Genomic DNA, 24,027 nt, shown 5'->3' on the forward strand with positions numbered 1-24,027 from the left:
GATTGAAATGAGATATACAGCCATGAAAAATGCCAGGGAGATAAAGTAATTCTATGGAAAAAATGTTGATTTGGGGGTCCGTCATTAGATGCCCCACTGTTAATAATTGATGGAGAGCTGAATAAGTAGTTTTATCAAATTTTGGCATACTGTATCTTTAAAATTGTTTCCATTTCTAGCCCTTGGTTCTGGAAATGCATTATTTTGTTCACATGTTTGGTTTTTTTACAGAGAATCCTAATCCCATCATAGAAATATTGTTGCATTCCTGTGTTTTCGGTGTTGCTTTTTTGTGTTTTGTAATTTATAGAGAGGTTGCTTTTCATTATGAAATGCAGTTGAGGTGACAGCCTGTCTGGTATGTGCAAGAAAAGAACGATGGAGGCTTTTAGCAGAATAATCACAAATGGTTGAGGGGCAATAGGATTTGGCTGTGCTATTCCAAAAGAATGCAAAATACACAGTGCACAAAAGATACACTGATGGGCTATTCTAAGTATGCTGTTAGAAAACTGCAACTCTTCTGCAGTGAAAGATGTACAGTGGAATGGCAGAGCAAGGCAGCTATGGGTAGAGATGCCTCAAAGTTGCTGGCAGGTGTTTCTGATGTTTCACTCTCAGCAGATCCAGGAAGGGATGAATGAGAGTGGAAATAAAGTCTGATTAGCATTTGCTTTTCCTCCAATAATGTACACGGTAGCTGGAGCTCTGGCGTTCTTTCCTTTTTTTCCAAATATCCTCTCAAACACTGATTTTCCTTTGTAGGATTCCTGGATTAACCATGTGATCATGCCAAGAGAGGGAATGCCCCTTCTTTACCCTGATATGACGGGCTTTTCTCAAGGGAAAATGAATGAAATAGTTTATTCGGTCAATGAACAGCAAAAATTAAAAAAAAATACAGCACCAAAGTAAAATCTAGTGGATGAGACAAAATACTAGCTAACAAAGATAAAATAACATAAAAATGTGACATACATAGCAGTGTATCAATACAGGCGAACATGTGTAGAACAGGGTTGAACTGTGGAGTCCTTGGGGTTCTCTGAGCTTGGTTCTTTTCTTGCAAACGTTTCATTACCTGGCTAGGTAACATCTTCAGTGCTAAAATGGGATAGAGTTTGCTCTCTATTTATATGCTGTGGCCTGCCTTGCCAGTGCTGGTGGGGGTGGGGGTTTCGTTTTGCTCCTTTGATAGTTCCTTGATTGGGGTATTGTTTACTGCTTGATTGTGTGCCTGGTGGTAACCTTTGCTTATCTGGGTGATGATCGTTGCGAGGTGATCTTCTGGTCAACCTCTGCCTCACCACCTATTTTCATTTTCAATTTCAGCCCCTTAGTACCGTATATATTTGTGGATAAGTCAAGAATTTTAGGTTCTAAAATACACCCAAAAATTGGGTTCAGCTTATGCTTGGATGGGCTTATCCGCAAGTATATACAGTAATACTTTTTTAAAGTACCTGAACATACTTGTGGGTAAGCCTATCTGCAGATAAGCCGACCCTTGAATTTTTAACCAAAATACCATGAAAAATGCGCTACCTGTGGATAAGCCAATTGTGGAAATTAAAACGTACAAAAATTTGGTTAAAAATTCAAGGGTCGGCTCATCTGTGGATGGGCTTATCTGCGAGTATATACAGTATGCTATTTGTGTTTTTATATTTCAAGCTTTTGGCTAAGTAATGAAGCCATTATGTTAGGCCAAACTGTTTCATTAAGTATTTTCTCCTTCAATAGAAAGATGTGGTGATGGAGTGGGAAGTCACCAAACAATGGAATACTAAACTGAGTACCGAACAGCTTAGCAAAAATGTCAAGTCCACAAAGTCCAAACCCCAATTTAGAAGAATTCTCGTGAAACCAGGCCTGGTTCAGATAAATGCTCCTTTATTGGTTGGTACATGCAGCTTGAAGCAAAGCATTGCTAAAACTAAAGCCTGTGTAAAGTTCCCTCTACTTATTCCCCCCCCTTACTCCATTGGCGCCAAAATCCTTTCTCACAGAATGGTGGCCTTGTGCATTCCTCCCATTGATAACACAGTTCTTCCCAGCCTTCAGACTACCACCGGTTTTGTCTGCATTCAGGTCTTGCTGTAAATTCCCATATCAGTTTGAGCGCCTCTTCATCTCATAGCAATAACCCAAGCACAACTATAAACTACCATCCCCCCCCCAGATACAAATGGCAGAATCAAGTCAAGCAAACACCCATTGACTGCTATAACTTTTTAAATTGACATTTGATTGATGCAGGTTCTGACACTCTACTTCATTCTGCTTCCAGTTAAATGCAGTGAAACCATGCCTCAGCGATGCTAATGGGCTCTGAGGTGGACACAATCTAAATGTACAAACCTTGTTCTGATTATGCTGCTGGTATCACTAATGCTGCTGTGTCCTCATCAGACTTGAAAGGCCAAAAGTGCTTCAGGGTGCTCTGTTAGCCTGTGCTGTTCTATGATTTGTTGTATTGGAACAGTTTGGTTGGGTGGGTTAAGGTATGGTTGGGTGGGTTAAGAAATCTGAGTTATTGCTTCTGCTTTCACGCTAGGAGCAAATCCATCTCACCGAACTCCACTGAAGTCCGCCAAAGCATCCACGTATTCAGCAGCCTCTCAGCATGCCGTTAACGAGGGCTCTTGTAAAGGGAAGCAAAAGAAGAAAGCAACCTTAATGGTACAACACCGTCCCTAATGAAGCACTGTCAGACCTGGAAAGGCTGGGGCTATGCTTGGGCTGAGGGAGGGCCTGAATAGATAGCAGCTATTAGGGGTAGTTTAAACTCTGGGTTGACTGAACATTATCTGGGAAATATTTACATCTTTTTTTTTTTTAATGTCCTTTTTAATTTTGTTAGAGTGAGCCAGATAGTCAGCTCCACGAAAGAAACTCAGAGAAGAGGAGACGGCTTAATAAGGGGAAAACAGGTACGGGCCAAACTGCTTTCATGCTGGGTGTAAGCGGACCACAATTTTAGGGCTGCTGCGGCAGCTTGATGTTTAATATTAGGCTTGGGAGTCAGCATCCAAATCACCCCTTTTTTACAAAACAAACAAAGGAACCCACTCATTTGGGCCTTTCTCTGAAAGGATCCATTTGTGAAAATAACTGCAAATATATGCTCTGAATGTCTTTTCTTCGTCACGAAGGGCATTACCGGATATGAACTGTCACCAGTCAATGCCATTGGTTTGCCTTTCTATCTTGCTTGTGCCCATCTTCCTGTTGGTGGAGTTCTAGGGTTTTTTATTTGTTTTTTTGCAATCAGGGAATTTCTATTTCCAAAGCAGCTGCATTTTACATTTTGTCAGTCTGTGTGCCCATTGGAGGGAATGCCGGATGCCTGACTCCTGGTTTTCCAGCATAGTAGCAAATGACAAAACTGGATCAAGGAGCCAAAATGCTGGATTGTGAGGCCAGGAGATAGGCTAATATGGTGGTCAGATGAGTCCCATGTCCTTGTTTTAACTGCTTTTGGGGAAAAGAGAAACTGGCTTTTGTGGGGGAACTAGAGGAAAAGGGTGAGGCAGTTTCTAACCAGTAGCTTAGCATTGATTGGTTAAAATGCAACCTATTAGCCATGTTTTGATTGGCTATCAGTTTTCAGTAAGCACTGCAAACATGTACAGAAATGTCTGCAGCATCCTCATGGGTAAAATGGTGAAAATGATCAACTCTAGTTTCCATTCTGAAATTAAACACTTTGGTGACAGAGTGGCTGGCCACCTACAAATATTCCAAGTAACCATCAAATAACAATCGTCCCATTTGGGATAGTGAGGAGGAGAGAACAAGGCACCCTTGAGCTCTCTCTGGTATATTCAGTTTCAACAGTTACACATTGGACAGCATATCTACTCCATTTATGGATCAAAATCCCATGTCTGACTTCATGGGCTTCCCCTATCTGATGTTCAGTTGTGTTACAGTTTGGTGGATTAAAGTGAGGGGAACATTGGCATTTCAAGGCTCCCTTCATTAATTAGTTTGTTGTACAGAATATTAATGCTGGTATTCACCTTCTTTCAGAGCACATGGCTACAACATCTCAGGACAATGAGGATTCTGAGTCATCTTACTCAGCTTACCTTCAGCGCTTGCTTTCTACTTCGTAAGTCTCAAAGAGGATAAGAAACATCCTGAAACATCAATTTCTAACAGTTTATTGCTGCCCCTCACCAATAGAATCACAACCCCCAGAATTCCCAGTAAGTTTCCTTTATCATTCTAATCAGAGGAATGTTGCCATGGTGTTCACTGGAGGGTTACTTGGCTGCATTATCTTACAAAGTAATACATATGTGTGCATGTATGGGTGTACTAGTTTGCTTCACAATCTTCTATTGACTCCCCCACCTCTTTTTTGCTTTCAGAGATCAATCAGCACTTCGAGAGAGCCTCAAAGGAAAAGTAGGTCACTCCATTAATTGTTCATACATTTGAGGTGGCTGTGCGCCCAAAACCATCTGCTTCAGACCCATAGAGAAGGAACCTAAATTTTAGTAAGAGTGTAACTAGACATTGGAGCTCTGTTTCCCCAGTCACCCCCAATTTTATCCCCATTAAAGCTTCTGCAAGTCCCACTGTGGAGAAGAATACAGGCATAATGTGATTGCATTTGCACAACATGTTTAACCGGGTTATTGAATGTTTGGCTTTGCACAATGCAATGAACCATAAACTAACTAAATCGGCTGGTTTCCAGCATCATGCTAAGTAGGGCTGTGCAGTGGTCCAGATTTGAAGATGAAAAGAAAATTAAGAGGCCTTCCTCTTCAAATCCAGATCACTGGGGGTCAGCAGCACATAAGCAAGCTTTCTCCATGGCTGCTTCAACCCTTTGGTTTTTTCTTCTACCTGAGGGGAGAATGGCTGCCTCCTTAATGGAGCTCTGGGAACAAGTGAAGACTGTTTCTTTTGTTGAGCTTTTGGATGGTAGGATGATGGAATGTTGGCTGCTATTTTGTCCCTGGAGGCTATGGTTTTATGGTTTTAGCTATTAGGTAACCATTGTTAAAATTATAGCAAGAAACCAAACTGGAAATGACAACGCCAGGAAAGAAGTCACTCTGAGGTTTGATTACTTAGATTTATTAGGAAGAGATTAAGGTGGCAGCACAAGAATTCCAACCAGTACCATTGTTTTCAAATGCAAACCTTATAGGTAAGTTATTCACTTCATCTAACATCTGACTTCTTTCTGTGGTTTCTGTGGGGGGAGGATGGAGCTTGCCATTTCTGGAAATATGAGTTGGTTTGCACTTAGGCAATGTTTTCATAAAGGTTACCATCCTCTTTTGATCATTCATTCTTACAATCATATGGTCCAATAATTTTGATATTGTTTTTATTATTGGAAGCTTTATTGAAAGTTATTAGCGTGAGCCACCCAGAATTTGGCAAAGAGGTATCATGCAAATAATGATAAGTAAATAAAGAAATCTTTATGCTACAGTTAGGTAGACTTGTGGATGAATCCATAAAAGACCTTACCAAAGTGAATTCTAACAAAGCTTAGCACTTTGTGGAATGACCTGGTTAAACATGCTGTGGAGACCCAACTTCTCCTGTTGTATGGATGATAGGCTAGATCATGCCCGCCTGCTATGTGTTTTTATTTTTGTTTTGTATTATGTATTTTGTGTTTTTATTTGTTTTACTGTAAGCCACCTAGAATCACATAAAAGTGAGATGGGCGGCTATAAACTGTAAATCAAATCAATCAATCAATCAATCAATCAATAATCTTCTAAGCACCAAATATTTTCTCCATCGGTGGGTCTAACAACTGGGATGTAGAGAATAGGATTTTGATTGCTAAAATATTGTAATAGAAAGGATTAAATACCCCATCTGTCTGGTGCTACTCCAATCAAAGTTTTCCTCCCCCAGATGTTTAAAAATGAACTTGGGAGATCTTATCACTAATATCCTGTATGTCATTATATTTGGCATTTATATAGATCAGTATATAGAACTACTGATTCAGCAGAAATCCAGGGGAGGTGGTATAGATGTACCTCCTTCCCAAAAACTCCTTATTTGGAGTTATGTGCATGTCTTTTGCCTGCTATATAACACTTCTTCTCTTCTTATTAGGTGTCTTCTTCGGAACTCAATAGCATCATCCAGAATATCATGACCTGGGTGGTATCAGCAGTCACCAGTATCCTCTACCCAGCTCTCACCAAATTTGAAGAGAGGGTCAGGACACGGGTGTACACAATCTCTGAGGAGTCTGTGGTATCTTCAGAGAACTCCAGCAGCTGTACGAGTTGCAATGAAGACCACTATGAAGGATATGGGGGCCTCCCAACCTTTGCCACTAGGAAAGTCAGCTTTACTAACACAAGTATAAAACCTACCACCAGCTCTCCAAGTGAATTCTGTTCTACTAGTGGGAAACCAGTGTCTACTTCTTTGCTCTCTTCTAAGTCTTCCTTTACTTCTTTTACCAAGAGCACCCACATGTCTCTAGACAGTGACATCTTTAAGGGAAAATTTAAGAGAGGAAAAACAGCTGTTTTTTTCTCCCCATCTAAACACAATGGGCTTCTGTCTACTACAGCAAGCATGAGGAGTTCCAAATCAGACAGCCATATCTCCCAGATGCAAAAAAGTTCTACAGATGATCCAGAAAATGTTAGTACTTCATACCACAGTAAACGGAAGTACACCGTGCCAAATAGGCTCCATTCTAAAACTGAAACTACTATGACCACTGACTCAGAACAATTGCCATTTGCTGGAGGGGAACATAGGCCACCAAATGACTCTACTCACCAAAGAGAGACCATTGATGTGAAGGACCTTAAGAGTATTTTCTGTGACCTGAAGTTGCCTCTTGCCAAAGTTACTGCAATGATTCTTGATGAAATTTTCAAAAAAATATTAGGTGACCTGGGCTGTACAGCTTGTTCTGTCTCTATTTCAATGGAAGTCCTTCTTGAATCCATATCAGATAGCCTATTAGGCAGCCATTCTGCAGGGCCACCTGTTGCTGGTTCAGTTTCAAGGGTGGCCAGTTTTGTCGCCAATGATATTGTGGAAAATGTGCTCAGTAAACTCCACTCCACTGCTCAGAAGAAATATTTTGAGACTATCTCCAGGGACGACTTCTCCACAGAATGGAAAGCAATGTGCATTGCAGCTTCTGAGAAATATGCTGCTCCTGATCCAACCTTTTGGAGAGCTCAGATGCCCCTGTCCTTGGAGTCTATGCTTGGCATTGCTGAGGAGATTGTTCAGATTATTATTGATAAACTGAAGGTTTTTGCTCTGTCAAGCCAAACAAAAGTGTCCCAGTTTGAACTCTTTTCTAAAATCAAAGCAATCGGCATACCTCTTGAACAACTTTATGCAGCAATTCCACCACATACAGTAGAATCTGAAGCAGCAAATGCAATTGTGAAAGACACAATTCGTAAGATAGTATCTAACATGGTTGTTTCTTCAGAGACCAATATCCTTCGGTATGTGGAAGAGATGATTGGCAGCATCCTAAGCTTCATCCAGCGGCAGATGAACCCAGAAGGAATTATTCCAACCAGAGAGAGCTCAGTTCTCCTCCAGCTCATTAATGATGTATTCAATGGTCTAAGCACAGAAAAAATGAGGATTCTTTCTCCAACAGCAAGATCTAGCTCCTGCCCCAAAATGCAAAGGCAGCTTGAGTTTTCTACAGCTCCTGAGACACCAACAACAGCAGTGACCATGACAACACTCCTCACAGATGAGAAAAATACAAGAAAACCATTTCCTCCTGTTAATGTTCCTGGCATGGTAATTTACTCTGAAGCTGAATTGGAAGAAAAAGAGAAAAGGGATCAGGATGGAAGATTAACAGTCAACAAAGAGCATAAAATCACATATGAAGGTTTTGGTCTTGAATCAAGACAAAGAAGCAGGTCTCGCCCCAAATCTGCTTTCCAGGATGATGGGGAATTTCTGGACAAAGATGTGAAGGTTCAATCAAAACATATAGAGAAGACAGAAAGTAGTTTGGACAGTCTTGTGCAAGATGCCATTTTTTGTTCTATTGAAAGTCAGCAAACCACTGACCCAGTGTTGAAGACAAAACAACAGAGAATAGCTCATGAATGGACATTAGAGCAGGCCATGAAAAAAATTGAAGAAGATTTTAAAGGGGAAGAACAATTGCCAATCATTGAAATAGTGGAGAATCTTTTAAAGGAAACATTCCAGCATGTTTGGGCAGAGCAAACAATCTGGCCCCCCACTCCTCCTCCTTCATCTCTTGCCCATGTGAGCGTCTGCAGGCAGCAGGCAGAGGGACAACCTACCTCCAAAGAACAAAGTGAATTCACTGGTCAGATTCTAATCTCTGATACAGAAGTACGTACTTTTGCAGGTGATCTGGTAAAAACTGTGTTCCAGATTCTTTCCCATGCTGCTCAAACTGACCTGCAGGGCATCAGGAACAGGCACTCTAGCCTTGTTTTCACTGATATTCTTCCTCTAAATGTGCCCACAGAAGCTGGCAAAGGCCTACCAACAGTGCATTTCAGAGTCCCTGAGAAGTCCTTTGATTCAGAATTCCCACAAGAAGAAGCACAGAGTAGCACAAAACCCATGCATGATCCAAAGCATGTTAGTCAGCCTGAACATCCATCTAAGTCAGATCTGGCTAATGATTTGGTGCAAACTTTTATAGCAAAACTAGAATCCTTTGTCATATCCAAAGTGGAATCCCAATTATGTTTGGATGTGCAAAACTTAAAGATGTCAATTAGTTCAGATTTTTCCTCTGCCTTACAGGAAGAATTCAAAAGAATCCTAGCTAATCAACGTGGTAGTTTGCCTAATTGTTTAGAGGATATTTTTAACTCCTACAATAATTCTATTTTAGCTGCAAAAGAAAAACCAGAACAGGCAGTAACATTATCTTACACAAATTTAAAATCATATGCCAGTGATGTGGCTAAGATGATTCTGAAAAATCTAAAGCATGGATTGGATAAGGAAGTAGATAAAATTTCAACCCCTCCTGTTATATTCTCTGAAAGCATAGCTGCTAGCCAAATTGTCAGCATGGTTTTGACTATGTTTGCTCCTCATGAACATCTCTCTGAAGCACAGAGCCCCTTGCCACATAAAGAAAGTGTATTGGAAAAAGTTTTCAGGAAAAACCCTACCTATAAAAGAGATCTTCAGACCCAAATCCAAAACACAGTGGAAACTTTTTTAAATGAAATCTATCAGACCATAATGTTAGATATGGACAGTTCTGGGATGGGGGAATTACAAGTTCCTAAGGCTGCAGATGACAGCACAAAACAAGCATTGTCCACACCTGCTGTGGTGAAATCTGATGTTTCGCTGATTTCCAATGACTTGGTAGATATTGTGTTTGAAGATCTGAGTTCTGGTCTTGCAGCTGCTCTGAATATGAAGGGGGCACTTTCGTCTCAACTCCAGTCTCTCCTCTATGATTTTGTACAGAAGACAGTAGAGCCTCTGGCACAGTTGACAGAACGGGGATCCAAGGCTGGACATAAGAATCGTCTTCCAGATCTCAAAAGAAGTAAGCATCAAGCCCCTGGCCTATTAAAAGCTGAAAAAACCTCTGGCCGAAAAATGGGTGAATTTAGTGCTAAGCAGCTTCCAGATATAAAAGACTTTTCTCCTGAAGGCATAGCAAAATATTTAGTTGATAATGTCTTCCTTAGGCTGGAAACGTTTGTTGAAGAGAAACTGGAATCTGAATTGGGAATGGCTGCTAAGCAAGAAAAGCAGTCTCTGTTTGAAAGTGGATATGTAGCATCAAGTGCACAAAGAGCTACAGAGGTCAAGGCAGGTAACCACCATGATAAAGCAAAATTAGCAGTTCAGGACTCTCAATATAATTTAAGGCTCTGTGCTGAAAAACTGACTTGCACCATTGTTAAAGTAATTCAGAAGGATCTGGAACGGGAGATGCTGTCTTGTCAAAATCTTCTCCCCTATGAAGAAAATGCTTCTGCCAATGAAATTATGAATGATCTGCTTAAGATCATAGCTGTTCAGATAGCCTTAACAGAAAATGAGATTCAAAAAAGGGTCCTGAAAAGGATTTTTGCAAAACAGCAGCCAGGACAGCATGGAAGTTTTCCATTGTTGGCAAGAGTGGAAGATGTTCTCAACCAAGTTACCCAACGAATAATGGGAGATCTGGGGCATTTGCCCTCTTTTAATAATGATTCCTTATTTCTTAATTCTGAATCCAAGTCTTCAGCCTATAATGGAATGATGGACACTGTATGCCAGGGAAATGCTGGTAATGTAGCTGGTGAGATTGTGGATGGTATACTTAATAAGATGTATTCAGTTGTTGTGGACACACTCTTTAGCTGTGGTGTGTCAAAGTTAGAAACAAATAATTCAAGCAGCAACAAAGATTCATCAAACATCCAAAAGATTACTCTGGCAGTATCTCAACTCCAACCCTCTCCACAGTCCTTGAGTGAAGAACTGGTTCAAAGTGTTTTGAATAAAATTGCCTGTTTTGCTGCATCTAATTTGGAAGAGGTCCTTCCATTGTCTCTGCAACAGAGATGGAAAGTGCAGTCACCATTTCAATATGACATACAAGCTGGCAGTAACACAATAAATAGGCCCAGAACAATCTCAGATGATTCAGAAAGCTCACTCTTGAGAGGGAGTTTGTCAAAATCTGACATGACAGTATATGCTAAAGACGTAGTAAGCAAAGTTTTGGGAACTATTATTAATGAATTCAAAACAGAAGATTATCACAGAACTATATTTCGAGTCAATACTTTGTCATCAGAGCAGATCTCTAAAGCAAGTGACCTCATTCATTCTGTGGTGCAAGATCTACACACTGATGATGTGCAGATTTCTCATATGCATCAACATACTTCTTTGAAACGTTCCCAAATTGATGGACTTCCTTCTACCCAGATGTTCTTCCAATTTGAGTTGACAACAAAAGATATCCATGGAAAGCCTAAAGGTCTTTTTTATGAAGATTATGCATGTTTCCTCAATCAAGTCCTTCCAAAAGAAGGCGTATTAAGAGAAATATTTGAACAGCAATCATTGACAGATGCAAATATAAATGAAACCCTTAAAATGCTGCAAGTGGCAGAGAATATTGTAAGTGAGGTTTACATGAGAACTCGAGATCTAGAACCTTCTGTTTGCATTTTGAAGAAGACTCCAGGTGAGCTCAGTGAGAGACTATTCTGCTATGGCTTTAAAAGGGTTGACGGCCCTAGGCTTTTTCATAGTGATTCTCAGACAGAGATTGGCTCAGTTGCCAGAGATATTGTAGCAAGTGTGTTTGAAAATGTGCATAGATGCTTATTATGCAGTGTTCCTGCTTCTCCGGATAAATATAGCTGTCTGGGAAGAAAAGACCAGGCAGTACCCAAAGGATCTGCAAAAATTCTGAAACATCGATTCACTCAACCTGAATTTCCTTTTTATAATGTTTCACTGAAAAGTGCCATGGACACAATTGACAAAATAGCCAAAGAAACAGTTGAATGTATTGTCCTCACACTGGAGACCTTTGTGGCTCGACATTTTAAACGGGACTTTAAATGTAATTTTTTGGAAATAGTGAAATTCCCATTAGAAAGCCTTTCTTTTGCGCAACTGACACGATCCTTAGATTCACTTTCAACTCATGTAGCAAATGTAGCAGAAACAACAGTAGAAGCATTCCGAAACAAGCTACAGGGAGACACTGGGAAAGGAACATTGCCTACTTTAGGATCAACCCATAACTTTATGGACCTTTCCAAGTTGGGTGGTGCTGTCACCAGGGAGTGCATTGAAACTGCAATCCAACAGGTGCAAATGCTCCACTCTGAACTGAATGTATATGCCAACAATGCCGTCAGCAGCATTCTTGAAATTATTAAGCACACTTTGGATAGAGAGCTAACCCACAAGGAAGTCAATCTATTTAGCAGCTCTTCTGAAAGCTTGGTGCTAAGTGAGACTATCAGTGTCATGTTAGATCGCTGCAATGAAAGCCTTACTGAGATCACCTCTGAATTAATGGTGGAGAACCTCCAGCTAGAAATGTCAGGCCGAGCATTTGCAAAGGACAGGGCTCTTGCCCAGAATCAGTTTAAATCACCAAGGGTGAAAACAACTTCTAAAATGTACAGAAGGATAGATACCGGGGATAGTTTCCCCCCAATCAATGTTCCTGGTATGGTAATCTACTCAGAGGAGGAGAGTGAAGTACAAGAAGAAGTCCCATCTAAATTTCCTTCTGTCTTTAAGTACTCTGAGTGTGATGCTCATGTTGCACCAGAGAGACAGAAATGCAGATCAAGACCTCCCAGAAGACGAAGACAGGATAGAGGTCAATTCAGACTAGATTTTCTTGAGGAAGATTGGCTTCCCCGGCAAAGCTCTATCCCTGAGGGAAGCATTTTGGAAAAGCTCTTTAAGAAAACAGCAGACTTTGAAGTTACTCCTAGGCAAACTGGAATGGGGCATCAGAACAAGGCTGGCCTTCTTCCTCACCATGAGTCCTTTGCAAGGAAATATCCTTATGCAATTCCAGAAAGCACCTGCTATTCTGCCCTCTGTCCTCTGAAGCTTGGCCATACAGCTGAAACCATTGTCAACACTCTCCTGTATGAGTTTGGAGTGGAAAATGAGCCTATGGTGCAAAGCAGCCACTGTGAGAAATTCAGACATCTTTCTCCACTGAAGGAAAAATCTCATCTGAGATCTTCAGGCTCCTCAGTATTTGCAGAACCAAAGCAGAAGAGGCAAAGCTTGCTCAATCGCTGGGAGATCAGGTTGAGTGATTCCAGTGACAAGACAATGACAGAGGAAAGCTATCTCATGCTAGACAGTAGCAGCCTACTCTCAAAATGGGAGAGCAAACAGCATATCTTCAAGTGCAAGAGTCCAGAGAGACACAAAGACATAGAACTTCTGGCTTGTGCTCATGTCCCAGACCCCTGTGAGATTCATCTGCTAGCCAACCACATTGTTTTGAACGTCATCAAGGAGCTGATTATTTTCCAGTCTAGAGGTTAGTCTGAGAGCTTTGCAGCAGCTCCTATCCAGTAGGCTGCATAGCTGAGATTCCCTTAGGTCAGAAACATATTTCTGTCTCTAAAACCATTTGACCAAATTGCTTGAAAATCCCCTTCCTTGCCCCCTATGAAAAAAGAACTAATTCACACATATCAACAATTCACTGCTATATGTTAGACATTGATCTATCTTTCCAATGTTGTATAATAATTCTTTTGGCTGCAACCAGTATGTGAACCTATGTAACTATGACAAGCAGTGGTTGCTATAAATTTATTTTGACAAATCCATTAACTTAGCTCAAAATATACCAATTGTAGGAGAAACCATACAGCCTAATGTTTCATCGTCCAAATTACATCTCCAACAATTGTGACTCGGATGTGAAATGGTAACCTGTTCATGTTTACTTCCCCAGATGCTTTGGATGAAGTATCGTATAGGACCTCTTTGCCAAGATGGAAACAAGAAGTAATCCAGTCTGAATCAAAGTGGCTTCAGGATCGAATCTGGAGAAATACATATCTGCCATCTAGTAGAAAGCAGTCTTCATGCCTTGATTTGTTTTGGGAACCTTTGACTCATGCAGTTCTGTCCAATGTGCTCTACAGAGTTTCAAATCCCAGTGCACGCCACAATATGCAGGAAAGAAATGAGTGTTTTGAAAGATCCCTGTCAATGTTTTGCTCTGTGGATGCTTGCTGTCCTGAACATGGGCTGAGAGGCCCTAAAACCTCTCCTATGAACATTGAAGAGTTAGCATTCCACATTTCTGAGGTTATCATCAATAGCCTGTGTGAACGAAACATTTTGCAAGAGAGTATCAGCAGAAAAGGTTTTCAGACAAGGAGATCAAGAAACATTTTTGTTCCACCTCTCTGTTTGGCTGACTTTGATGATATTTATCATCCTCTTGTGAAGGAGGTTAGCAACTTGTTGTCACTGGAAATTGAAATGAGAAGCAGATATGCAAGCCAAGGGAAAATTGGAGATAGTTTGTCTCAACGGCATTTAATTTCTTCACCTCGCTTCAGTAGAGCTTCGAGGGGTGATTGTAGAGGTTCCAGTGATGTCAAAAGGACGTCCTGTCTCTCCACAATGGGTCAAATGGCCCTCAAAAACAGGAGACTAAACAACGTTGCTTCTAATCTGGACAGTTTCATCCGTAGCCTGAAAACCAGTGAGTCAAAACATATTGTCAACAAAGTTCTGCACATCATTTTAGATTCGTTATGGCCTGATCAGTCACAGAATGATTTTGGTGGGTCCTTCCCAGATGCCCGATCTCAAAATATGATGCCTTATCAAAATTCAAATAGATCAACTAAAAGACAGCTACTTTATTCCTCGATGTGTCCACATGCTTACAAACTTAGTAATGACATACTTAACAGCAATTTGGGTCTGTCTCCCAAGTCTGTTGTCCTCTTGGATGTTGTGAGTGAAAAGCTGATCCGGGCACTTTTGGACAAATGCCTCTTGACAGATCATTTTACAGGAACCTTTGCTTTTGATGAGTTTCCAGAAAATGAACAGCTTCATGACGTGAGGAAGTGTGTTTGTGATGATGAAGTCTTGCCATATTCGCATAAAGAGATGAAAGCTCATGAGGCCGACTCCAGCACCTCCCTTTTCACATATGACATTAAGTACACAGAGGAGCCATGGGTGGAGACTCAGTCAGGGGTGTCTTCCTGTGAATCAGCCCTTGATGTTTTAGCTCACACTCTGGTAAAACCTGTAATGACAGAGCTTTCCTTCAGTGTTGAGCATCCAGGGCAAATGAAAACTTACTCAAAAAGGACTGTTGAATTCCCAAAGCAAGCATCTAGAAAAGGACATGGTCAAGCATTTAATAAAAAGCATGCCCACTATGGTAAAAATGACATGTATTCCTCATCACGAGGTAGAAAATCAGAACCTAGAGGGTCTACTCCAGGAAGACGTCAAATGCGAAAAAGCACCCGAGAAAGGAACAGGTCTGTTCTGGAAGCAGCAATCCAGCACAGACCAGCTGCACCCACCAGCAGATCAGTTGCAAAAAAACCCTTGCCTACAAGCTGCAAAAAGAAGTCCTACAGAAGAGAAGTAGTGGTAGTGACAGAACATGGAGATCACCATCAACTCCAGCCAGTTTTTTCTGCTATTTACTCTGCACTGTTTCTGGAGGACATTGTTTCTCAGCTCTTGATCAAGATCTTTTCTTCACTGAAGAGCAAATATGATCAAGATTCTTGTATCAACCTTCATGAGATGAACACATTGTTTGTGAATGCACTAATGGAAGAATTTAAGAAAGCTGGTGTTGGAGTCTTGCCGAGAGCTGAGGGGAAAGTATACTTCCCACTGGTTGATAGTCAAACTGTCAGCAAAATAGCTGATTCCATTTTAAGAGAGTTTGGATTCCAGTTAGCTGCTGAAGGAGATGTGGGGGGGGACATAGAGATTCTGGCTGAGAGGGCAGCTGAAATTATCCTGACAGAAATTTTGGATTACCAGTTGCCTCCAGCAGTATGTAGGAGGCTACCTCAGAGTGCTTTCAGAAATGTTAAACCTGGATCCATCATCCAGAGAATTGAGCGCTGTGTCTGTTTTCCTAAAGTTAAAAGAAGTAGGCCACCTCCTCCAACATACATTACCATATTGTCTCAAAAATATTTAGAAAGAATAATAAATCGACTCCTGACTCAGCTTTTCCCACCTGCAGAGGGCACCACCTGCAACCAAGACAAAAGAGAGATGTCAGAAGTTGACTTTAATGAGCTCTGTTCCTATATAATCAAACAAGTAATGAGGTCCATTTCAAAACACAAAATCTGGGTAGCAAAAAAGGATGATCGATGCCGTTTACATTCAGAGAAAGAGATTCAGAACATGGTCGATTCAGTCTATAGAAATATGTTAAAAAAGTCTGGCTCACAGCTCTCTATACAGAAGGATGTGGAATGCCGGAATGCTGCTTTTGTTGACTGCATGACCAGCTTCATAATTCAGGAAATCACTAAGCATCATCTTCAGACTTTTCTCTCCAAGGATGAGGACTCTTTGGGAAGTCCCGACCCTGAAGCCTTGTCTGAGAATATAGTCAGGACGGTTTTGGATAGCATCAGTGAACCTTCAATGTCTTGTACTGAAGTTTTCCCAGCTAAGTTTTTAGAAGAAATTGTTTCCAGAGTTTTATCTAAAATCTTTTGTGTTTCTGTGGACAAGAAGAAAATGACTAAAGGACAGTCTGAAATTGAGCTTGGTAAAGTGGCTAAAAGGATGGCCAGTTCAATTAATTTGCAATTTGGCAGAGCTTCGGTTACTGGGGTGCAAAAAGGAGAGGAACAAAGTCTCGGAGCCCCATTGTCAGATGTCATGGATGATGTGGTAGATTCTGTATACAACAATATAGTGAGAGAAAGACAGATGACTCCAGAAGATGATTTCAGCCGCATAAGAAAGAATGTCATTTATGAAAACGTTAAAAGATTGATTGAAAAAGGCATCTCTGATTATCTTCTACACCCCTTATTTTCTGGAGATTTGTCCAGGGTTTCACCTTTACTTCAAGAGGAGGTTAGTGATGCTGTTAGAGACAAGGGGTTCCATGAGGATGAGAGCTGGTCGCCATTTAGCACCTTATTATCATCAGGGTTCCTAAAAGATCTAATTACTGGTCTACTCAGAAGAATTTTCCCTTCCACATTGCCCAGAGATAATTCATCACCTTGGAGTAAAAAGCTCTTTTCAGAAACAGACTTAAACAAGCTCTCCAGTGAATTGCTCTATGATGTTCGGATGAAGCTTTTAAAGCATGAAATCAGAGTTACAAAGGATACACATCCTGAACAGTATGAGTATTCTGAGGAAGATATTCAGAACATGACAGATTCTTTGTGCAGCAAGATCATACAGAAATCAGGCTCCCTTGAAGCTGCCCAGAGAGATGTGAAAAATAAGAGCAATATTCTTATTGATCGAATAGCTGGCTTTCTTGTTGGAGACATTCTCCAACAGCATGTTCAAGCTTTTGTATCCAGAGAGGAGACTTCTGGTTGGGATAGAGCTGCTGCAGGAGACTCTATGGGAGGATTAGAAATTTATAGAACTGCGATCAAGCCCTTGGACCTCAGGGAAGCAATTGAGGGAAAAAAGAAAAGTTCACCTACTTCTTTCCTAGGAAATGTTATTTCTGAATTGCTTTCAAAAATCTCTGATACATTATCAGACATCCCTCTTAGTGCCTCTGGGGAAAATGTGGAAGATGCAGCTGTGAGGTTGGCAAAATCAGTTACAAAAGAGCTTGCAAAAGCTCACTTTGATGTTCAAGAAGGTCCTGAAGAGCCTCTTGGTTCCCCTCCAGAGGATACAAATATAGCAGACCAGAATTCACCTTACAATGATTCTACCCAAAGTTTTCTGTCAAAAGAATATCCAGAAGAAGAGAGGGATGATTCACCTTGTCAAACAGCCACTATAAAATTTGAAGAAGCTATAGATAATCTGCTTCAGTCAGCATGCCCATCAAGTGTATTAGAAGCAAACTGCCTCATTCAGGAAAATCTGATGGTAGATCAGTGTGGCCCCCAGATGAAGTCTTCAGCATCACCCTATATCACTGTGCTCTCTTACCCAGTATTGGAAGCTATCATTGATAGATTATTTGCCCATATTTTCCCATCATCTTCTAATGCTACTACATCCTCAGATAACGGAGAAGGTCCATGTGGACTTGAATTACAGGACAGAATTGCCCAGGTTAAGATGGACATCATGGCAATAATTTTGAAACAGGCCATCTGGACTAGCACTTATGGCAATGAAAGAGAAACTGGTATTTCAGAAAAAGCAATAGAGAACATGGTAGAATCTGTGTATTGTGATGTTCTGCATGAGGTTCTGCTGCAGCAGCCTCTCCCAGAAGACAGAGAAATATTAGAGAATTTGTATGTCACTCAGATAGCTTGTTTCATTATTAATGAAATGTTTAAGCTTCATCTTCACTCTTTAACATCACCAGACGCACCATCTTACGTAAACCATAGTGCTGGGAACATTCCAGACTCTGGGGTGACTGTCTTTCCTTGCAGAGTCTTAGAAAAGATGCTTAACCAGCTCCTGGAGAAAATATTCCCCAATGCAGAGAGCATTGCTGCATATACTGGAAAACATGATGACTTTTCTGAAACAGATTTCGCTGAGATGGCTGCAAACCTCAAAGGCTATGTTGTTACAGAGATTTCAGCACATGAAATCAAGCTGGAAAATATCTCAGAGCGAATCCCAGACATGGATCAAGAGACAGAAGAAGACATTGCTAATTCAGTTTATAATCAGATTTTGCAAAAGTATCAATCCCAAGGTGAACTTCAGAATACTCTCATGGTCCAGGGGAATGGCACTGTGCATGAAATTGCCAATTTCCTCATAAGAGAAATCTTAAACTTCCACCTCCACCCATTTTTAAGTAGCAATGATTCCTCTTCTGAGTGCTCTAAATGGCAGAAAGAAAGGAAACAATTTTCTCAACGCATCTATTCTGCCCTATTTTTAGAGGATGTGGTGGTTGCTTTCTTTTGCAAAATCTTATCTTCCCCTAATATTTTGGCATATTCTAAGGACATCAGTTTATCAGAAGATGAGATGAGAAATCTAGTGATTGAACTTGTAAATGCTTTGGTAAATGAATTTAAAATGTCAGAAGTTAAGGTTATTCAGAGTGCAGAGGAAGATATATGCCTTCCACAGATAGGTGCTGAAAAGGTGATTCAAATAAGTAATTCAATTTATGAAAAATTACTGCAACAGTTTGGGTCAGAGTTTGAGATTTTTAAGGCTTTTCAAAAAAACAGCTGCATGTTAGCAGAAAAACTGGCTCCTATAATAATAAGAGATATCTCTGGTTACCAGTTGTTGCCTTTGTTTACTGGTGATACTTCTCCATATTTGTTTTCATTTCTGGAAGCTGAGACCATTGTTGACAGAGTTGAAACTCTTCTCCCAGAGTCGACATCCTCTGGTTCTGTTTTTGGAGAGATGTTTGTCAAAATCTTACGCCGAATATTTCCATCTTGGCTCCCTGTTAGTATATCAGCTTCTCCTGATCCAGCACTGAGTGAAGGAGGGAAGAGAAGTCCCCCTATAAGCCACTTGAAGGAAGAACCAAGTTCTGATGCTGGCAAAAGTATTCAAAACATAGTACAAAATATTTGTAAAACAGTCTATGTAAAGTCTGGATCTCCAAACAGAAAACAGGAAAGCACAGCTGAAGAGCTAATGGAACCAGGATTTCTCAGTAAAACAAAACAGGGTTATCATTCCCCCAGATCAAAATCTCCTCTAAGGCAGTCTCACCCTTCTTCCACTCTTAGTTCAAAAACTGCAGGCTGGACAATACACCATGTGAGACTTGGTGAAGGAGAGCCTCAATTAATGCAACTTGAGAATGGAGTTGATACTTATTCAGCTTCCTTCTTGAAGGATATCTTTAGTGGGCTAATTAGCAAATTGCTCACATCTACAGCCAGTGTTTGTATGCTAGAGAAACAAGGGGCTGAGGCTGAGCCTTCACTTAAACATTTAATTGAATCCATCTTAAAGGAGTTTGCAAAGTCTCCAGTAAAAGTCCTACAGTTACCTGAAGGTGGACAGACTTTCCCAGATGTGGAAAAAAAAGAGATTGCTAAAATTATCCATGCTTCTTTATGTAGTATTTTGCAAGATCAGAGGTCTGGAGTCCCAATCTGTATGGACATGGCAAATGGTCACATGTTAGCAGAAAAATTGGCTAGTGCAATAAAGAAAGAAATTTTAGGCTACCAGATTCAGGAAGTACAAGCAAAGACATTCCAAGATCCAGCCTCTAAACCTTTTGAATTTGGAGAGATGGCTAAAAAAGTGTTCACAGAGGTGAAGAAAATCAGTACTCCATCTCAGATAGCTACACCATGTCCATTTCTAGTCTCTCAGAGATTTATCCATGATGTCCTTGCTTTCCTGTTATCTAAAATCCTCCCTCTTCCTACAACACTTTCCACATCTACTGATACAGATCAGTGTGCAGAATTTGATTTTATTCACATGAAACTTCTGAGCAAAGTGATGGCTGAGATTTCAAAAAACAAAAATGCAGAGGTCAAGTATCTTGACAGGGTGCAGCCCAACCGTGTTGTTAGTCAAACTGTTGCCAACTCAATCTATAACAGTCTTTTGCCAGAATTTGGAAGTACCTCTGTAGTCGAAAAGTGCATCAGAACCGGCTGTACAATCCTTCTGGAGAGGATTGTGGACATTGTGATCAAAGAGATTTCTGGGAATCAGATGCAGACATACTTTACAGAAGAGCTAAACCGACAGCAAGAAGCCATTGAAGCTGAGAAGGCTCATGAGGATCAATATGGAGCTAGTCCAGAGCTATCAGAGGGCCAGACTCACTTGCGATCCCAGCTGAAAGGTTTATCTTCTCTAATCTTAGAAGAGGTAGCTGTTAAACTTCTCACAAAAATATTCAGTTCTCTTCCTCTGGATGAAGTGGATACAAGAAGTGTTGCGTCTATGAAGGAAGTGGCTAGAAAGATTATTAACTCCTTGCAAATACTCCTCTCAAATAATAAACTTAAAGTTTGGCAGCAGGATGACTCAGAAGACTTAGCCTCTGAAGACAGCCGAACAGTTGGAGAAGTGGTTGACTCCGTTTATACTGATATCCTAAAACACTCCAACTCTGAAACTTCTCTGTATGAAGACTTAACTAACAGCAATGAAGACTTTGTTAACAGAGTAGCCTGCTTCATGGTGAGTGAGATTTCTAAACATGACTTTCAGCCGGTCTCTGATTTAGAGGAAGAATTACCCAGCCCCAGTGTGATAAAGCTGGAATCTGAGAAAATTGTCAAAAAATTTCTTTCTGACATAGAGGCAGGAAAAGAAATGAAGAAATCCTCAGGAACTCAAATTCCTGTAGTGCCTGTTGCTTTCCTGGAAGAGATTCTAAGCCGCTTCCTGACAACAATCCTACTGGCACAATATGATTTGGGAATTCATGAGAAAAAAAGCTTATCTAAAACAGATGTAAATGAAATTGTTGGCCTGCTAAAAACATCTGTGGAGAAAGAGATGTCAAAGAACAAAATCAACCTCGTAGCTTCAGATGATCAGCCAGTGCTGGATCCACAGTATGAAGAGACAGTCAACCAAGTTGTCCATTCTGTTGTCAACAACGTCCTGGAGAAATCAGGGTCCCAAAAAGAACTATATAATGACATGACAACCAACCAGCTGATATTCCCAGAGCAAGTAGCAAGTATCATTATCAATGAGATCTCCAGTTGCAGCCTAGGAAAGGGTGAAAACTCAGAAAATGAAACCTTCAGCGCTCTGGAATTGGACCGCATTGTAGGCAAAGTCATTGCTCAAGTCAGCTCCCATATGGAACTGGAGGAAGATATAGCTCTGTTAGAGTTGTCCAGCATGTCAGAAGTGCGAGATGAATCCACACCAGCTAGCCTACTGCAGTCAGAAGAATTGCCAGTGAAGATCGTCCCCTATATTGGCCATAAGCCCCTGAAAATTGACCCAGACATAATTTCAGATCATTTAGCAGTGCTGTCCATAAAAACAGAACCATTGGAGAAACTGAAAAAGACATGTTTATCAAAGACGGGTGTGAGCTTAACAGAATTAAGAAGAGCCTCTGCATCAGGCAAAAGTCTCTCCAATGACCTGGGAGCTCACACTGCTCCAGAAATCAACAAAAGGAAGGAAAGGCGTCCATCCTTGGATATGGCTGGGCGCCTTGGGGTGAGACCAAAAGAGGTAGGCGAGACTGCTTGCATGAACTGAAATGACGTCTGTTGAATGCCTTTTATCTTTTTCCTTTTCAGTATGTTACCTGAGCCCAGGTAGATGCTATCTGGCTCCAAATATTCCTTGGTGACTTTGAGGATAGGCCCATATAGTTTTCTTTGTAATACTACAGAAGTGGTTTAGCACTGTCTTCCAGGTTTTTTGTTTTTGTTTTGGTCTTTCTGGTCTAAGATGACAGCCCAGGGACCTCCTAGTGATTTCCCATGCAAATAACAACTAGATCTGGCCCTGCTTAGCTTTTTGAGATCAGCCAAAGTTCTCCGGATAAACAAACTCTAATTCTATCAGTGCCTGCTTGTTTTGGCAGCTGCACAAATCACAGGCAACACAATTAGATTCTAGTGGCTGGGGAGACCCAGCAGAAAAGGGCCCATGCATGTGAACTTTGTGGATGTATCTGGTTAGCCACATCCTGGCTTGATTCAGCAGGGCTCTTATTTCATTGTTAGTGAGATGTCTCCTTCCTTTGTTCTCAGGAGTGGTAGACAGGACTCCTTTCTCACACTCAGGAGGCAGCTTTGGAGGTGAGCAGGGAAGGTGAGCCAGAGCCTTCAGATGCTGTTGTAAAGTGCAAGCTCCATGCTTCACAGTCTGAGAGAGAGTTTGTGGCTCCTTTTATAGGAGGCGTGTTCGGCTTTTCTTCTACTTGCCAGCTTCCCAATTCACTGAACCGCTGGGGTTCTCCATCTTCTTGGTGACCATGAGCCATGTGTTGGGGCTGGAACTCTTCTACAAGTCTGGCAGTTATGAGGTCAGGGCTTTTTGAAGCTGTGCCATCATGTCACATGGTGTGATGCAGATTGTACGTGTTGGAGCAGTGTTTTTCAAACTTGGCAACTTTAAGGTGTGTGGACTTCAGCTCCCAGAATTCCCCAGCCATGCTAGAGCCACAAATTGTGTTTTCTTTGCTCCTTTCTGTGCAGGTCTTTTTAATTTTCTAGTTGTATTATTTTTCCTTCCAGGGCTGAGCTGAGTATGTCCTGGAGCTGTTGTGTTGCTGGCATGTGTCCAGAGGATTTCTCTAATAGGTGCTTCCCTGGCATAATAATGGGCTGGTTTCGCATTGCTTTAGTCAAGCTAGTCATGACGGATTTTACCCTTTATCTGATGTTAGATATTGCAGTGAGTCACATAGTAGTTGATTTCTTTTTTATTTAGTGTGATATATGAATCCAATCGTGGATTCTAAATTGTGGGTCTTTTCTTGGGGTGGACTTGACCATCACATTAAGCCAAAAACAAACAAACCATGTTATGTTATATGTGAACCAGCCAATGGAATGTAAGTGTGGGTTACATCATCTGGATCCTAACTGTTTTGTTATAAATGCTGAGAATACAGTTATATACAAAGTAAATTTGTAACAGTGCTTGTTTACATTATTTGTATTGTTATTTTCAGTTATATTATAAAAAGTGAATTAAAATACCATATGCAGATACCCTTCACAAATACAATTCGGTGGTCTTGTGTAGGACAGTGTCACTGGGAATAAGAACAGGATTTAATGGATAGGAGGGAATTCACTGTTCTAATTACTAATTGATAGAAAAAGGACCAGTATACACATGTGAGATGTTGGCTTCCCTCTTGGATTTCAGGCTGTCTGCAGAAACTCATTCCAAAGCCTGACAAAGCCAGACATCACAAAAGTGGAACTCTTAAAGGATGTGGAGAGCAAGCAAGACCTCATCATTCGCCTGGTAGCACATGACATTGACAACCATAACTACCCTCCAAGGCAGGCTCTCGACGACACGGAGAGTGATGAGGAGGAACAAGTACTGACGGAGCACAGATCTTTTTACTTTGAGGTTCCAGCTTTTCATCCACAACATGAAAGTACAGTAATTTCAGTAAGTGAATGGTTCAGTGGAGGGAGGCCCTCACAGGATAATTCTTGTGGGCAACCTGCACGTAGATAAGTCACAACAGGGGCTAACAGACCCCCTGTTCTATAGTGGCCCTTCTCATGCCAAAGAGGTTCCATCTCAGATGCAATTCACATGCCCCCACCTCATTATTTTTGCAAATAAAGAAAATCTGCCTTTTTTTGTGGGTTGCACTGTTTCCAGCTTTGCTGGGGAGCTCCTGCTGTGGTTCTGCAGCTCATGGGAACAGTCTGTTTTTCAGCCGGA

At 41.0% G+C, this 24,027-nt stretch overlaps 1 protein-coding gene across 1 annotated transcript in view; it reads left to right on the plus strand.

Moving 5' to 3' along the window:
• Positions 1–24,027, plus strand: part of FSIP2 (fibrous sheath interacting protein 2) — a 60,463-nt gene that overhangs the window by 26,807 nt on the left and 9,629 nt on the right. The window contains exons 13-21 of the mRNA XM_088152557.1: positions 2,558–2,682; positions 2,864–2,933; positions 4,036–4,117; positions 4,380–4,416; positions 6,106–9,517; positions 9,599–9,775; positions 9,824–13,033; positions 13,457–21,837; positions 23,491–23,745. Coding sequence (XP_088008683.1) covers positions 2,558–2,682; positions 2,864–2,933; positions 4,036–4,117; positions 4,380–4,416; positions 6,106–9,517; positions 9,599–9,775; positions 9,824–13,033; positions 13,457–21,837; positions 23,491–23,745 — 15,749 coding nt within the window. The remainder of the gene's footprint in view (positions 1–2,557; positions 2,683–2,863; positions 2,934–4,035; positions 4,118–4,379; positions 4,417–6,105; positions 9,518–9,598; positions 9,776–9,823; positions 13,034–13,456; positions 21,838–23,490; positions 23,746–24,027) is intronic.

This window comes from Python bivittatus, unplaced genomic scaffold (assembly GCF_059951505.1).
Source record: "Python bivittatus isolate LINGU-HERP-01145 unplaced genomic scaffold, Pbiv_v1 ctg000690_np1212, whole genome shotgun sequence".
Classification (NCBI taxonomy): domain Eukaryota; kingdom Metazoa; phylum Chordata; class Lepidosauria; order Squamata; family Pythonidae; genus Python; species Python bivittatus.